The sequence below is a fragment of the Palaemon carinicauda genome, chromosome 2 (assembly GCF_036898095.1).
Source record: "Palaemon carinicauda isolate YSFRI2023 chromosome 2, ASM3689809v2, whole genome shotgun sequence".
Lineage (NCBI taxonomy): Eukaryota > Metazoa > Arthropoda > Malacostraca > Decapoda > Palaemonidae > Palaemon > Palaemon carinicauda.
In genome coordinates, this window is record NC_090726.1 from 35,976,369 (window position 1) to 35,993,410 (window position 17,042).

The 17,042-nt window shown below is 43.6% G+C and overlaps 1 protein-coding gene across 2 annotated transcripts in view; it reads left to right on the plus strand.

Annotated features, from left to right (window-relative positions):
- Window positions 1–17,042, plus strand: part of LOC137623796 (E3 ubiquitin-protein ligase trim-21-like) — a 55,026-nt gene that overhangs the window by 23,028 nt on the left and 14,956 nt on the right. Inside the window, exon 3 of one of the 2 annotated variants that reach the window (XM_068354613.1) lies at window positions 11,355–11,516. The exons of the other annotated variant lie outside the window; for it this stretch is intronic. Coding sequence (XP_068210714.1) covers window positions 11,355–11,516 — 162 coding nt within the window. The remainder of the gene's footprint in view (window positions 1–11,354; window positions 11,517–17,042) is intronic. 2 annotated transcript variants of the gene reach the window in all.

Sequence of the window (17,042 nt, forward strand, 5' to 3'; positions counted from 1 at the left end):
CCCATCAGACGACAGGATAGCAAGGCTGAGGAAGGTCGCAAGACCTTTTCTCAGACGAGAAGAACTTCCAGCCCTATCGTGGTTATGTCTCCTTGGTCACCTTTCATAGCTGGCCCGTCTAGTTCCCAATGGTCGCCTCAGGATGAGATCCCTCCAGTGGCGAATCAAGTCCCGATGGAATCAAGCGTACGACTCCCCGGACATCCACATCCTATGGGACCTGCGGAACTGACGGATCTCCAGTGGTGGGTGGCAGACAAGAACCTACAAAAAGGAGTGGAGCTTCTCGTCCTCCCCCCGGATTTGATGCTCTTTTCGGACGCTTCAAAAAAAAGGGTGCGGGGCCCACGTGCTGCACCACACGACCTCAGGCCTTTAGTCAGTCAGAAAAGTACCTCCACATAAATTTCCTAGAGATGAAGCCCATCTTTCTAGCCCTTCAACAGTTCTAACAGTACCTGGCAAGTCACTCTGTGGTGGTGATGAGCGACAACACCACAGTAATGGCCTACATCAGCAAATAAGGAGGTACTTTTTCGCAGCAACTATCCCATCTAGCAGTAGAGATACTGAGATGGGCCGAAATCCACTCGATACGACTATCGGCACGCTTCATTCCGGGCAAAAGGAATGTGCTCGCCGACAACCTGAGCAGAGCATCTCAGATAGTGAGTACCGAGTGGTCTTTGGATCATCTAGTAGCCAGCAAAGTCCTGACTTTGTGGGGTTCTCCGACTGTGGACCTCTTCGCAACGGCCCTGAACTTCAGGCTCCCACTGTACTGTTCCCCAGTCCCAGACTCCAAGGCTCTCTGGCAAGATGCATTCCAACAACGGTGGGACAACATCGACGTTTACACTTTTCCCCCGTTCTGTCTGATGAGGAGGGTACTCAACAAGACCAGAACATAGGTCAATCTTTCAATGACTCTCATAGCTCCGCTGTGGCATCATGCAGAATGGTTCCCGGACCTTCTGCAACTCCTAAAGGAGCCACCAAGAGAACTCCCTCCACGACACAATCTACTCAAACAACCACATGCCAACATCTTCCACAAAGCCGTAGGTTCACTACGGCTTTACGCCTGGAGACTATCCAGCATCTCCTCTCTGAGAGAGGATTTTCGCAACAAGTTGCGATCAGGATGTCTGGACACCTGCGAATGTCTTCAGCAGCAGTCTACTAGGCAAAGTGGAAAGTCTTCTGTGGTTGGTGTTGTGGAAGGGGTATCTCCACTCGATGCCACTATTCAAACAATAGTGGAGTTCCTCGTGTATTTGCGTGAAGAAATGCTCCTTTCAGTCTCGGCAGTGAAAGGCTATCGCTCAGCCTTAAGTCTCGCCTTCAGACTGAAAGGAATGGACATTTCCTCATCGCTAGAACTTTCTCTACTCATACGTAGTTATGAACTTACCTGCCCTCAGTCGGAAGTGAGACCTCCCCCATGGAACGTAGTTCGAGTTCTCAGGTCTCTTAAGAGACTTCCCTATGAACCATTACGCCAGGCATCAGATCGCCACCGAACCTGGAAGACGGTGTTCCTGCTAGCTTTGTCCTCGGCCAAATGAGTCAGCAAACTTCATGGTCTCGTATGACATTGCCCATTCAAGGGGATGGGGGGAGGTAACGTTCACCTTCGTCCCTGAGTTTATTGCTGAGACTCAGAATCCAGGAGTAGCAGATCCTTGATTCGACTCCTTCCGGATTTCTAGTCTCCATACTGTAACAGATGACCCAGACCATCTCTTACTATGCCCAGTAAGGAGCTTGGGGCTGTACCTTAAAAGAACAGCCGCAGCCCGTCCTCCTGTGCCAGCACTATTCGTCAGCACAGGATGGACTAAGAGGAGGGTCACCAAGAACACCATCTCTGCATGGATTCGCAGGGTCATTGACCTGGCACTGAATCCAGACCCTCCTCCGTCACGTCGCCCCAGAGTACATGATGTCAGAGGCATAGCTAGGTCCCTGGCCTTCAAAAGAAATTTTCCAGTGACGCAGGTTCTTCAAGCTGGGGTGTGGAAACGCCAAACAACGTTCACATCCCACTTTCTGCAAGACGTGACCCACAGGAGACTCGATACGTTCTCTATCGGTCCTCTGGTGGCTGCACAACAGCTGGTTTAAGACCTCAAGCTCCTTATTGGACAAGTAGCAGAAGGTTGAGGGCATTGTTACCCGGTTTTAGTCTGCATGAATGAAAAGGTTTGACTGGCCGTTATTCTTTTTTTCATCATCCCCTCTCTTGGGGAAAGCAGCATCCTGGGTTCTCTGCATAGCTGACCTCAAACCACTGCAGGTAAACCATGCTCCCTTGTGTTCCTAGTATTAAGATTAATACTGTTACGTCCCCATACCCTGACAAGGTGGTATTGGGAAAGTCCTAGTCTACAAGTTTCCATCTAAAGAACTTCAGAACAACTTTCTAGGACGAGTCACACTTCTTCATACCTTCACACACAGCTTGCGTAGGCCGCGGACCTTGCGTAGCAAGGTTTTAGCGAGGTTCAGGGACTCCTTATTTCTTGGGTGCTTACACACTCAAATAAGGAGTCCCCGGCCAAAGCCGAAAGCCATACTGGCTGGGACGTCCACCCTTCCTAATGGGTGAGACCCCTATTAAATAGCATGGTTTGTATTCCAGTTACGGAACAAATGACAAATTCGTAGATAATTTATATTTTTCCTAACTATTTAACCAAACTTGCCCGCCAGCCCTATCCCCCTTGAAGTCCTACCTCCAAGCAAAGTGAGCTCAAGCACAGGTGTGTGAGAGGGGGTGGGGGGTTAGCAAGCTACCCTCCCCTACCCCCGCTAACTAGCAGTGTGGGTAGTAAACCCTCGTTAAAGATTAATGGCTCGTCATTTCAGCTACGCCGAAAGTAATACCCCTATTAAATAGCTAAGGTTTGTATAGTTAGGAAAAATACAAATTATCTACGAATTTGTCATTTTGTATAATGGATGGCCTTTTTAAGGAGGAGGGGTCTTGGAGGGCAAGGAAAATTTATTTTGTAATATTCCTGATAAGTCAAGTTTTCTTTTAAAGAATTAAAATGCAAAGCTTCTCTTGATATTTCACATGATTGGAATTGGTGCAAACATTGCAAAATTTTGCCTCAGTGTTGATTCCCTGTAGAGCTTTACTTTTTACAAGGTGATTTACTTTTCTTTTGTTTTCAGATATAACTTTTTAAGATTTGTTGGAAAATTTTGGATTCTTACACACACCACACACTCAGATTACTCGGAGCTTATCTCCAGCCGCTTAAATTTCTACTTATCATTTTTAGTTTAGCCGGGCTTGGAGTAGCCAGGTTTATTAGAGGTAGTATGTTGGCCAGGGCACCAGCCACCCATTAGAAAATTATAGGGTCCTTTAATGGGCTAGACAGTACTACAATGGATCCTATTTTCTGGTTACGGTTCATTTTCCCTTTGCCTACACATACACAAAATAGTTTGGCCTATTCTTTACAGATGCTCCTCTGTCCTCATACAGCTGACAACACTGTGATTATCAAACAATTCTTCAGCCAAGGGGTTAACTACTGTACTGCACTGTAATTGTTCAGTGGCCACTTTCCCCTTGGTAAAGGTAGAAGAGACTTTAGCTATGGTAAGCAGCTCTTCTAGGAGAAGGACACTCCAAAATCAAACCAGGCGCACTATTCTATCTTATTTCTCTTCCTCTTGTTTTGTTAAAGTGTTTATAGTTTATTTAGGAAATATTTATTTTAATGTTGTTACTGTTCTTAAGATATGTTATTTTTCCTTGTTTCCTTTCCTCACTGGGCTATTTTCCCTGTTGGAGCCCCTGGGCTTATAGCATCTTGCTTTTCAAACTAGGGTTGTAGCTTAGCAAGTAATGATAATAATAATATTGTAGACAGATTGTATGAAGTCATGTGTGGTCTGTTTTTGAGTAGTTATGTTTATGTGTAGCTAAGGTTGTATGTAACAACATTTCAAGTAGCCGAGTTTATATATAGTTAGTTGTTCCGCAACTGGAATACAACCCAGCTACTTATTTAGGGGTATTACTTTCTGCGAAGCTGAAATAACAAGCCATTAAAATTTAGCGAGGGTTACCTACCCACACCGCTAGTTAGCAGGGACGTAGCAGGGGGGGGGGGTAGCTTGCTACCACTCCCACTCACACACCGGTGATTTAGGTCACTTTACTTTTGGCTCGGATGGAGACCGGTTGTATCCGCTCTTCATCCTCGCTTATTCTGGACTGCCATTAATTTTTGTCTTTTCACTTACTTTTTCTTATATGTATATATATATGAAAACATTCTTAATGTTTATGTATATATATATATATATATATATATATATATATATATATATATATATATGCATAGAAATGTTGTAAGTTTCCTTTTCAGTGTTTGTGCTGTGCGTGTGATACATATACAACAGGTTCTCAAGACACTTGGGCAAGGCCGGGGAACCTTCCCTTCCGACCTCTCCATCGGTCTTCCTGTAGGCATATAACCTACCATTGACTCGGCCGCCGCCGCAGGGGAATCGTCATCGTTTGGACCCTCCTCATTCAACTGTTGTCTTCGCCTTTCCCTCTTCTTAAGGGAAACATGGATTCACCTTTCATGTTCCTCCAAAAGTGTACTAACGGGGGAGCATCTTTCCCATTTGTGAGTCAGGTTGCGCTTCCAATTTTTTTTCTCAATTTTTTAATTAAATTATAATTGTTTGTAATTTTAGCTTTTCAGCTACTTCTCTGTGGGGAGCAGTTCCCTTCGGAGGATCAGTGGTTCTTCCTATTAGTGAATATTTTTAGCTGATTTAAATAATAGTAATTCTTGTTTTATTACAGTTACTCCCCGCTACCCTTCACCAATCGATGTCGACCGGAGAAGGGAGGGCGCAATACTTATTTTATGTTTGTTCCCTCGGTGGTCCCTCTTCCCGTCATGGACTAGGTGTTCCTCCCGATGGAATTTTCTGTTACATAATTTATTTTATTTTTCCTCAGTTAACAATGCAATTTTCTTCGTTCGACTAAGAGTGCCTAGGAAGCAGAGCTGTTCTGTTCATGCCTGGGGAATCTGCTGTCACTGCCGCCCTTATAGGACATCATCCCTTTTCTTAGAAGTACGCCCGTGGCAACACCTTATCAGCACTTCATCTTCTTGGAACTAGCTCTGGCTACGCTTCCTCAGGTAGCGCTCTCTTCAGATCATCTTAGAGTGCTACCAGGAGGTTCGCCTCCAGGGGTTGAACAACTTTCCCTTCCGAGGGAGAGTGTCCTCCCCAGTACTCCCTTCCAAGGGAGAACTTCGCCTAGACTACGCTCCCCCCTTGCTGAGTCTCTCTTCCTTTAGAGGCGGATCATAGTCTTAGGCAAGTTTCTCCTGCTAATTGATCACCTCTCTCGTTCGCGAGAGGGGCCACTCATAGAGACTCATCTCTGCAGGATTGTTACTGCTGAAGGTCAGCTTGCTGGTCCACCGGCCCTCATGGGCGTCATCTGTTCCTGGACCTTCTCCTGATGACGCTGCAGCTAGTCCATGGATTTTGGTCCTGTACTCTTCCGTGGATCGTTCGTGATCTCCATCGGTGGATGTTCGCCCTTCCAAAGGGCACATCCCAGTTCCTGATCGTCCTACCAGCTGACCTGCCGACCTACCAACGCAACCTCCCACACAGAGAGCAACGTTTGCCAGCGCACCAGCCAACCTACGGTCACCGGCGCAACAGAGCTCACCAAACCTTAGCACACACCTGGTCTACTGCTCGCCCAACGATCTCCTGCGCCTGCGCGGCAGCACTCATCTGCACCTGTGCGGCAGTGCTCTCCTACACGCCAGTGCTATCCTAACCGCCAGCGCTCTCCTGCGTGCCAGCATTCTCCTGTGCTCTATCACGCTCCCACGGGCTTTTGCCACTGTTGTACTATGCGCCAGTGCTCTCCTGCGCGCCAACAATCTCTGCGCACCAGCTTGCTCTGCGCACCAGCTCTCTCTGCGCGCCATCACTTCCGCGAGCGCCAGCAGTCATCCACACACGCCAGCACTCTTCCGCGCGCGCCAGCTCTCTCCTGCGCACCATTACTTCTGCACTCGCCAGCAGTCATCTGCGTGCGCGCGCCAGCACTCTTCCGTCCACGCACGTGCGTCAGCCCTCTTCCATGCGCGCGCTTCATCCCTCTTACGCGTGCACGCTTCATCCCTCTTCCGCGTGCACGCTTCATCCCTCTTCCGCCTCTTCCGCGCGCACCAGCAGTCTTCCGCGCAAGCGCGCCAGCAATCTCCCATGCGAGCGCGCCAGCAATCTCCCACACGAGTTGCCCAGCAGTCTTCTTCGCGAGCGCCAGCACTCTTGCTCACTCGCGCTAGCAGCTTTCCTCGCGCTCCCGTGCGCATTCTAGGGAGGCTGCCCAAAACCTTACACGGTGCCTTACTGCGTGCCAGCGCTCTGCTGCGCACTTGCACTCTCAGATCCAGTACTCTCCTGCTCACTTGCGCTCTCAGATCCAGCGCTCGCCAATGCGCCAGCTTTTCACAAAGACACAGCGCTCGCCATTGCGCCAGCTCTTCACAAAGACCCAACGCTCTCAGATCCAGCACTCTCCTGCGCTCTCAAATCCAGCGCTCTCATGTGCAGTTGCGATCTCAGATCCAATGCGCCAGCTTGTGCCAAAGAGCCAGCGCTCACCTGCGCACCAGTGCTGGCAGATCCAATGCTCGCCAATGTGCCAGCTCTTGCCAAAGAGCCAGCGCTCACCTGGGCACCAGCGCTTGCCTGATCTCCAGCGCTCTTCTGCACATTCACCGAAAACTGCACTGCAGCAGAAACTGAGCACTAGCATCATCCTGTGTGCCATCGCTCCAGTACTCTCCAGCACACTCGCGCAACAGGCAAAAAGAATAAAAACTTTTTGACAGGTCACCATTGCCCCATTCCTCTCCCTGCAAACGCATAACAGCATGGCTGCCGGGAAAAGAGGGAAGAGGCTTCACAGAAGGGTTCAAGATCCCGAAGATTCCATCTTCAAAGGGGAATCAAACGCATCTACCATCGGTCGAGACTCCTCACAGGGAACCCTTGGTCCCTTTCTCTTCAGGAGTTTTTCTTGATAGTACCACCGTCAGCAAACAAGAAATCATCAACCCACTAATCGCTAGATCACTGTTTGCTGATCCCTAGCACGCCGATTGCCAGATTGCCAATTGCTAGCTCATCTCTCTCTGATCATTGACCTCTAGTCTCTCCAATTGCTAACGATCTCCGATTGCTAGCGTGCTGATCGCCGATTGCTAGTCAATAACCAGTCATCAGCTTGCTGATCACTAGATCGCCGATGGGCAGCTCATCTTTCTTCGATCATCGACGTCAGCTTGCTGATCTTTAGCTCACCGATCACCGGTCCGCGATCGATCACTGATCATCAATGGCTCACCATCACCAACCGACTATCATTAAACCATTCTGATGTCTCTCAGGGCTTTCCAAGCAGATTACCAACTCATTAATCACCAACCTTCTTTGGCTGACTGACCAGACAGCCTTCATCTGCCTGTCAGTTACCATCTTCGGCTCACAGATCACCGATTCATCGATCATCAACAATTCGCCAGCAGTTCGTGACTCGGACTTACTAGTCAACCTCTGCCTGTGGTTCCCTAGATCAGAAGGCATACAACACACTTCTTGCTACTGGCCGTTCGCCATCACACCAATCCACTAAAGTGATCAGCAAATGATTGACAACCCTTATCAGCAGCTTGTCGACAGGTGACTACTTGCAAGCACTCTCCAACTGCACAGTAACCACGATACCCAGCCGTTAACCATTGATTAACATTCGCCAGACTGATGCTGCTCTAAGGAAAAGCATCAATCCCATCAGGGCGCATGGTAAGGTTAAGCGTGGCCTTACTTCTATCTGTGGAAGGAGTTCTCTCCCAGGGAAGAATCCTTACACAGGGTATCGCGTCCCATCCTTTAAGCCACGAGTCAAGACACCAGCGTCAACAATCTCCCATGCAGAAGGATCCGCAAGGAGCTGTCCCTTTAGGTCAATGTCCACACCATGTTGGGTTTCGGACAAGGGCCAAGACCCCAGGTCTTCATTTACACGCTGGACCTAAAGGTCGCATACTTCCAGGCCCAAACCATCCATCTTCTTGGAAGGATTGAGGATTCAGTCTAGACAAACAAGAAACACCAGTTCAGAGCACTGTGCTTCGGTCTATCCACTGCACCCATCCTGGTCACACTGGCTCAGCTTCTGTCTCCTCCGTTTCTGGACAACTGACTGACCTTAGCAGATTCGGTGGCAACTTTGCATTAGCACCAGAACTTCTGAAGTCTTTTTACCAAGATCTGGTGATCAAGGTAAACCTGTGGAAGTCTTCCCTACTTCCCTCTCAGAAGGCTGGTGTATCTGGGAATAATTCTAGACACCAATCTCCACAAAACCTTCTCATCAAAGACTGACGTAGAAAAGTCACAAGACCCTTTCTCAAAATAAGAACTCCCAGCCCAGAGGGACTTGAGTTCGATTGGAATCAGGCCTTTGATCCCCCAGACATTCTGACCCCCAAGGGACCAGAAATTTGGAAGAACCATAAGGGATGGGTGTCAGTCGAGAATCTACGGAGTGGTATAACCTTCTCATTCTTCCCCACCCCTTGGACTTGATGCTGTGCTTAGAAACATCAAAAGAAGGTAGTAGGGACCATAGTGCTGCACCACACGACCTCAGCCCTTTGGACAGAGTCCGAAAGTACCTTCACTTAAATCTCTTAAAGAGATGAAGGCCAACTTTCCGGTCCTTCAACAGCCTCATTAGTTCCTAACAGGCCACTCAGTGATGTGATGAGCGACAACACCCCACACCGCATAGAGGCTCACATCGACAAGCAAGAAGGAACTTGCTCACAGCCTCTTCCCTTCCTGCAGTATAAATACTAAGATGGGCCAAAGTCCGTTCGGTACCACTAGCAGCCCGCTTCATGCCAGACTAGAGGAATGTGCTCGCTGACAATCAGTGCACAGCATCTCAGATAAGGTGTAACGAATGGTCTTTGGATCACCTTGCAGCCGACAAAGTCCCGACTTTACGGGGTTCTTCAACTAGGGATTTGTTCGCAACGCCCCTGAACCTCAGGCTTCCACTGCTCCCCAGTCCTAGACCCCAAGGCTCTCTGGCAAGAAGCATGCCAACAACCGTGGGTACAACAATGACGTTTACGTCTCGTCCCTGTTTTGTCTGGAGAATGGTACTCAAGAAGGCTAGAACATCGGTCACCCTCCCAAGGGCTCTCATAGCTCCGCTATGGCATTACGCAGAATGGTTTCCAAACCTTCTGCAGCTCGTGATAGAGCCTCCAAGAGAACCCTCTCCACGTCACAGACAACCACACTTCGACATCTACCACAAGCTATAGCTTTGCTATGATTGTACGCCTGGAGACTACCCAGTACCTCCTCTCTCACAGAGGCTTTTCGCAATAAGTTGCGAAAAGGTTGTCTAGATATCTGAAGAATTCGTCAGCATCAGTCTACCAGGCAGTATATCATCTTCTGTGGTTGTTGTCATGGGAAAGCGTATCTCTCCAGTGGATACCTCTATTCCAGCAATAGCGGAATCCTCCAGTGTATGCAAGAGGAAAAGCCCCCCCCCCCCCCCCCTTTTCCGTTTCAACAGGTAAAGACGATAACTCAACCTTGAGCCTCGCCTTCAAACTGAAAGGAAGGGACATCCCCTCATTGCTAGATCTTTCCTAACTCATACGGACTTACAACTTGCCTTTTCCCAGTCGGGATTGAGACCTTCCTCTCAGAACATGGGTCAAGTTCTCCAGTCTCTAAGGAGACTTCCTTATGTTCCAATTCACCCGGCAACAAATTTTCATCTGGTTTAGAAGACAGTGTTCCTACACACTGACAGCAGCCATACGAATCAAGGAACTTCATGGTGTCTCTTTCGACATCGCCCATTAATGAGAATAGTGAAAGGCAACGTTCAGTTTCGTCCCCGAGTATGTCGCCAGACACAGTCTCCAGAGGTGACAGATCCTACACTCGGTAACTGACGATCCATATCATCTGTTACTGTACTTGGGGGTAAGCTATGAGGCTCTACCTTAAGAGAATGCCAACAGCCCACCCGGGTCCCTTCTCTTGTCATCAGCACTGGGGGAGACAGAAGGAAGATAAACCAAAACTTCATCTCTGCTGGATTCACAGAGTCATCAATTACGCCCTGAATTCAGATCCTCCTCCAACATGTCGACTCACGATGTCAGGAGCATAGCTATGCCCTTAAGGTAGATTACTCTGTGACACAGGTTTTACAAGCAAGGGTGTCAATGCTCCAGGTGACTTTCACAACCTTTCTCCGGCAAGGCGTTACCCACAGGAACTCGATACGATCTCTATCGGTCCTGTGGTGGCTACACAACAGCTGGTTGTATACCTCAAGCTCCTTATTGGACAAGTAGCAGAAGGTTGGGGGAACTAAATTTTAATGGCTCGTCCTTTCATTTTCTCAAAAAGTAATACCCCTAAATAAATAGCAAAGGTTTGTATCGTTAGGAAAAATATAAATTATCTACGAATTTGTCATGTTTATATCCATCTTCTTGTGTAGCCAGGTTGATATGGAGGTAGTTTTAGAGTACAGTACCCAGGTTCATGAAAGTCATCAATGAAAAAAAGTAAACATTCTATAAAATTCCATTGAATTAAAAGATATCTACAATAAATAAAGATGCTTAAAATTTCTATTAAATAAGAAGTAATTAAGGAACACTAAACATTCTTAAATTTTCCAAAATGCGTAATTTTTTCCTTTTAACCAACATATCTGCCATGCTTTCCTTATGACCAAACTAATTCAAAGTATTGACCTACCTCGACTATCATGAAAACTCTTTAACCTTAAAGACATGATTCACTGTAAACCTCAAGAAGTACACATTATTCATCGAGTAGTTGGAAGAAATCATTTCACATACATTCTCTGGGTAATCAGAACAACATTAACATGTAAAATACAGGTGTGAACGGGTTTGCCATTGTAAGAATTTGTCATATCCTCAAATCGGACAAACCTTACAAAAATTATTTTTAAACATTTATTTAAAATTCTAGCAGTTTTGTTGAATTATGCTTCCAATATATTATCCAACAGTAAACATATTACTCATATTTCAAATAACATTAATGAGTTGATCTGTAGAGGTAATCTGTTGGACAAATTGACTGGTGATAATGTAGTGTTCTATCTAATAATATATTTATCATTTAAAAATCTACTCACAGTAGTTTTACGTGTGAAATCTGAATAAGAAAGCAGAATCTTTTCCATAAAACAGGGGCTGAAGTCACTGGAGGATATGTTGAACGTCCTGGAGATATTGAACGTTACTGAATCCCACCACGATGGAGATTTACCTTTGACTTCAATTCATTCAGATGATAAACTAACCATTCTAGAGAAGTTCACAAAAAGTAAAGTGGAGGCTTCTGGCATCACTGTAAGAAAATTTGTTGATTTCATTGATTTTCATAATGGCATGAACATCTAATGTAACTTTTAATATAAATGCAGTATTTTAGCATTTTACATTATAATATTTGAGAGTGTAATGTAAACCTCATGCATTGTATGCTTTTAGAAGATTCTTTTCTCCACAAATGTCTGATATGAAACAGTAGTTTGGAGACTGATGGAAGGGTTGTTTTGTTAGAAGATTCTCTTACCCACAAATGTCTGATATGAAACTAGTTTGGTGACTGATGGAAGTCTTCTTTTGTTAGATGATTCTTTTACCCACAAATGTCTGATATGAAGCTAGTTTAGTGACTGATGGAAGGGTTGTTTATGGAAGGGTTGTTTTGTAAGAAAATTCTCTTACCCACAAATGTCTGATATGAAACTAGTTTGGTGACTAGTTTATGGAGGGGTTGTTTTGTAAGAAAATTCTCTTACCCACAAATGTCTAATATGAAACTAGTTTGGTGACTGATAGAAGGGTTGTTTTGTTAGAATATTCTTTTATCCACAAATGTCTGATATGAATCTAGTTTGGTGACTGATGGAAGGGTTGTTAGAATATTCTCTTATCCACAAATGTCTGATATGAAACTAGTTTTGTGACTGATGGAAGGGTTGTTCTGTTAGAAGATTCTCTTACCCACAAATGTCTGATATGAAACTAGTTTGGTGACTGATGGAAGGGTTGTTTTGTTAGAATATTTTCTTACCCACAAATGTCTGATATGAAACTAGTTTGGTGACTGATAGAATGGTTGTTTTGTTAGAATATTCTCTTATCCACAAATGTCTGATATGAAACTAGTTTGGTGACTGATGGAAGGGCTGTTTTGTTAGAATATTCTCTTACCCACAAATATCTGATATGAAACTAGTTTGGTGACTGATGGAAGGGCTGTTTTGTTAGAATATTCTCTTACCCACAAATGTCTGATATGAAACTAGTTTGGTGACTGATAGAATGGTTGTTTTGTTAGAATATTCTCTTATCCACAAATGTCTGATATGAAACTAGTTTGGTGACTGATGGAAGGGCTGTTTTGTTAGAATATTCTCTTACCCACAAATATCTGATATGAAACTAGTTTGGTGACTGATGGAAGGGCTGTTTTGTTAGAATATTCTCTTACCCACAAATATCTGATATGAAACTAGTTTGGTGACTGATGGAAGGGCTGTTTTGTTAGAATATTCTCTTACCCACAAATATCTGATATGAAACTAGTTTGGTGACTGATGGAAGGGCTGTTTTGTTAGAATATTCTCTTACCCACAAATATCTGATATGAAACTAGTTTGGTGACTGATGGAAGGGCTGTTTTGTTAGAATATTCTCTTACCCACAAATATCTGATATGAAACTAGTTTGGTGACTGATGGAAGGGCTGTTTTGTTAGAATATTCTCTTACCCACAAATGTCTGATATGAAACTAGTTTGGTGACTGATGGAAGGGTTGTTTTGTTAGAATATTCCCTTACCCACAAATGTCTGATATGAAACTAGTTTGGTGACTGATGGAAGGGTTGTTTTGTTAGAATATTCTCTTACCCACAAATGTCTGATATGAAACTAGTTTGGTGACTCATGGAAGGGTTGTTTTGTTAGAATATTCTCTAATGCACAAATGTCTGATATGAAACTAGTTTGGTGACTGATGGAAGGGTTGTTCTGTTAGAAGATTCTCTTACCCACAAATGTCAGATATGAAACTGGTGACTGATGGAAGGGTTGTTTTGTTAGAATATTCTCTTACCCACAAATGTCTGATATGAAACTAGTTTGGTGACTGATGGAAAGGTTGTTTCGTTAGAATATTCTCTTACCCACAAATGTCTGATATGAAACTAGTTTGGTGACTGATGGAAGGGTTGTTTTGTTAGGATATTCTCTTACCAACAAATGTCTGATATGAAACTAGTTTGGTGACTGATGGAAGGGTTGTTTTGTTAGAATATTCCCTTACCCACAAATGTCTGATATGAAACTAGTTTGGTGACTGATGGAAGGGCTGTTTTGTTAGAAGATTCTCTTACCAAAAAATGTCTGATATGAAACTAGTTTGGTGACTGATGGAAGGGTTGTTCTGTTAGAAGATTCTCTTACCCACAAATGTCAGATATGAAACTGGTGACTGATGGAAGGGTTGTTTTGTTAGAATATTCTCTTACCCACAAATGTCTGATATGAAACTAGTTTGGTGACTGATGGAAGGGTTGTTTTGTTAGAATATTCTCTTACCCACAAATGTCTGATATGAAACTAGTTTGGTGACTGATGGAAAGATTGTTTTGTTGGAAGATTCTCTTACTCACAAATGTCTGATATGAAACTAGTTTGGTGACTGATGGAAGGATTTTTTTTTGTTAGAAGATTCTCTTACCAACAAATGTCAGATATGAAAGTAATTTGGTGAATGATAGAATTGTTGTTTTTGTTAGAAGATTCTCTTGCCAACAAATGTCAGATATGAAACTGGTGACTGGTGGAAGGGTTGTTTTGTTAGAAGATTCTCTAATGCACAAATGTCAGATATGAAACTAGTTTGGTGACTGATGAAAGGGTGTCTCCCAAAAAATCAAAAGTAACCTACTTGCAAAGTTAAAACCTTTTAATATATATGCTTAATGTATATGCACTTTTATGACTGGTTCTAGTTGTCAGAGTATATAATCCATTGTGGTTAATAGTTTGTCACTTGGGTTAAAACTTGACTTAATTACTGGGGCTTCAGTGATGTGAATATTGAATATGTAGGGTCCAGCAGATATCATATGCAATATATTGGCAATTCTACCTCACCCATGTAAGTGATGACCACACCCAATATATGTACAAGGCAGACTGAAAGATACGTCCTAGCTACACATGATCTGTGGTTTGGCCTAAAACACAAGCTTGTTGTATATGCAGATGATGCTACTCTCTTTGCATCAATTCCATCTCCTGAATCCCCTAATGCAGAGCTAGTTAAAATTAGTGCTTAGTGTAAATTTAGGGGCATGAAATAAAACCCTAACAAAACTCAAAGAATGATTGTAAGTAGGTTCAGGACAGTTGCTCCTCAATATCCAGGTCTTTGCATTGAAGTTTTTCAACTATATAGAATTCCTTTAGAATTTTAAGCTTGATTCTATATTATAAATTTACTTTTGAGAAACACATTCAGCCCTTTTCTTCTTCAATTGCACACAAAAATGGCTCATTGAGTAAGTCTTTCAAGATTTTCGGTGATCAATTTATTCTGAAGAAATTTTTTACTTCTTTCATTCTACCCTGTTTCAAATATTGTTCTCCTGTCTGCCCTAAAGCTGCTGACTCTCATGTTAATTTGATATTAATCTGTGGCACTGTCATTTGGTTTGGACTGTGGCAGAGTGTGGACGTGTTGCGGGTCGTGTTTTTAGCTTTCTGTTTCTCGCTTAGAATACCATTGAAAAGATATTAGTTAATCTTATGGAGAAACCTAAGTGATAAGAAACAGTACACTATGTTTGTTCATAACTATTTCTGCCTCGTATGTGAAACCACGGAGGGAGACCAGAAAAAATGGATTGGATGTGACTATAATAGACTCTACCATAAGAAATGTGGGCGTATAGTGACAGGCATCGCTGTTAATGAACGGAATAACCTAGATTGGTTTTGCCCACACTGCGTACGTGAAGCCAGACAAGCCTATTTATTAATATCAATATTAAAGGAAGATGTGAATGTGAGAGGATTGGCCCTGAACGAACAAGACGCAGAAAATAAATGACTTGGAAAACAAACTTGCGGACCTTAGCACACACGCAGCGAATTTTACCCAGACTACCGACCTCACTGAGAAAGTTGGCATTCATGCCATGGATATGGAATCAATTAAAGCAACACTTCAAACATTGATAGACCCAAAACCGGAGAATTCGACATTTGCTGACAAAGTTAAGGGAAAAAAATCTGTTGATAATTAAGTCAACTAATAACACAACTAAAATTACTGAAAGAAAACGAGGTTGAACAAGCACTTAAAGACATTCCTATACTTAACACGAGGTCAATTACGAATGGAAATGTTGTTGTAAACTTTGCAAACAAAACGATCAGAGAAGAGGCGGCAAACAAAACTCAGACATTGGTGGCTGACACTGAAATGAGAAAAATTGGAATACTAAAACCATAAAATAATGATATGCAATGTCTACAATGATGAAGATAATATAAAAAATGCTTTGATTCAAAGAAATTGCTGCTAGGACCAAATCCAAAATATAGAAGAGAAGATAAGAGTAGTCCTGAAAAAAATGCCTTGGGGAGGGGGACCACCCACTATATGCTGAAATGGGATCCTGAAGTTCAGAAGGCTATTCATGATAATGGGGACAAAGTTCCGTTACGATGGGGTACTCATAACATACGTGATAGGTACCACGTGATCACCTGCTTCCACTGTCAGAGGTATGGACATTTTGAAAAAGATTGCAAGTCCAAGAATGAAGATAGAGTCTGCGGCAAATGTTCAGGAAAACACTCCATCAAGGAGTGTACTTCGTAAGTGTCAAAGTGTATAAACTGCTCAAAGTTAAACAATCCAAGTGACCACATAGTAAATTCTAGAGACTGCAAATCTTTTGACTTTGAATTGAAAAGACTAGCAAAAAATATGGATCATGGTTAATAAGGATGTTATAAACTGTGGCTATGTAAATATACAATCTGTAGGTAACAAGACTATTCAAATTTGAGAACTGATAAACGAGAAATATTTGGATATGCTAGCATTATCTGAAACTTGGTTAAATAACTTGGACGAGGCAAAGATCACTGAAATGACGCTTCCCCCACACACCTTCTTTCACATACCGAGAGGTAGGTCTGGTGGGGGTGTTGGACTCTTTATCCATAAAAGTGACTCAAATCTCAAAATGTTGAAAAGAACTTGTGTAACAAGCTTTGAATATATAGAAATAAACTTCACGCTAAATATCCTTTGTAACAATCTACAAACCTCCTAGACCAAACACTAGTATCTCATTTGAAGAATTCCGTGCTCTCATTGAGATGATTATCATGGAGGAAAACTAATTAGTTATCTGTGGAGACTTCAATTTTTGGATGGATGATGCATCAAATCCTGTGAATAATGTCGACTGTACAACTACTTCAACTGGGCATACGTTGGACTTAGCTTTAAGTGATGACATGAATAATGTTGTATCTGATATAAAAGTTGAAGAAAAATGTACTATCTTCCCAGTACACAAACTTATAACGTTTAGTCTACCTCTACAGAAACATGCATTAGTACATACATATACCAAGGTACTTCCCCCTATTTTGGGGGGTAGCCGACATCAAACAAATGAAACAAAATGGGGGACCTTTCCTCTCTACGTTCCTTCCAGCCAGACAAGGGACTCGACTGAGTTCGGCTGGTACTGCTAGGGTGCCACAGCCCACCCTCCCCCGTTATCCACCACAGATGAAGCTCCATAAGGCTGAATCCCCTACTGCTGCTACCTCCG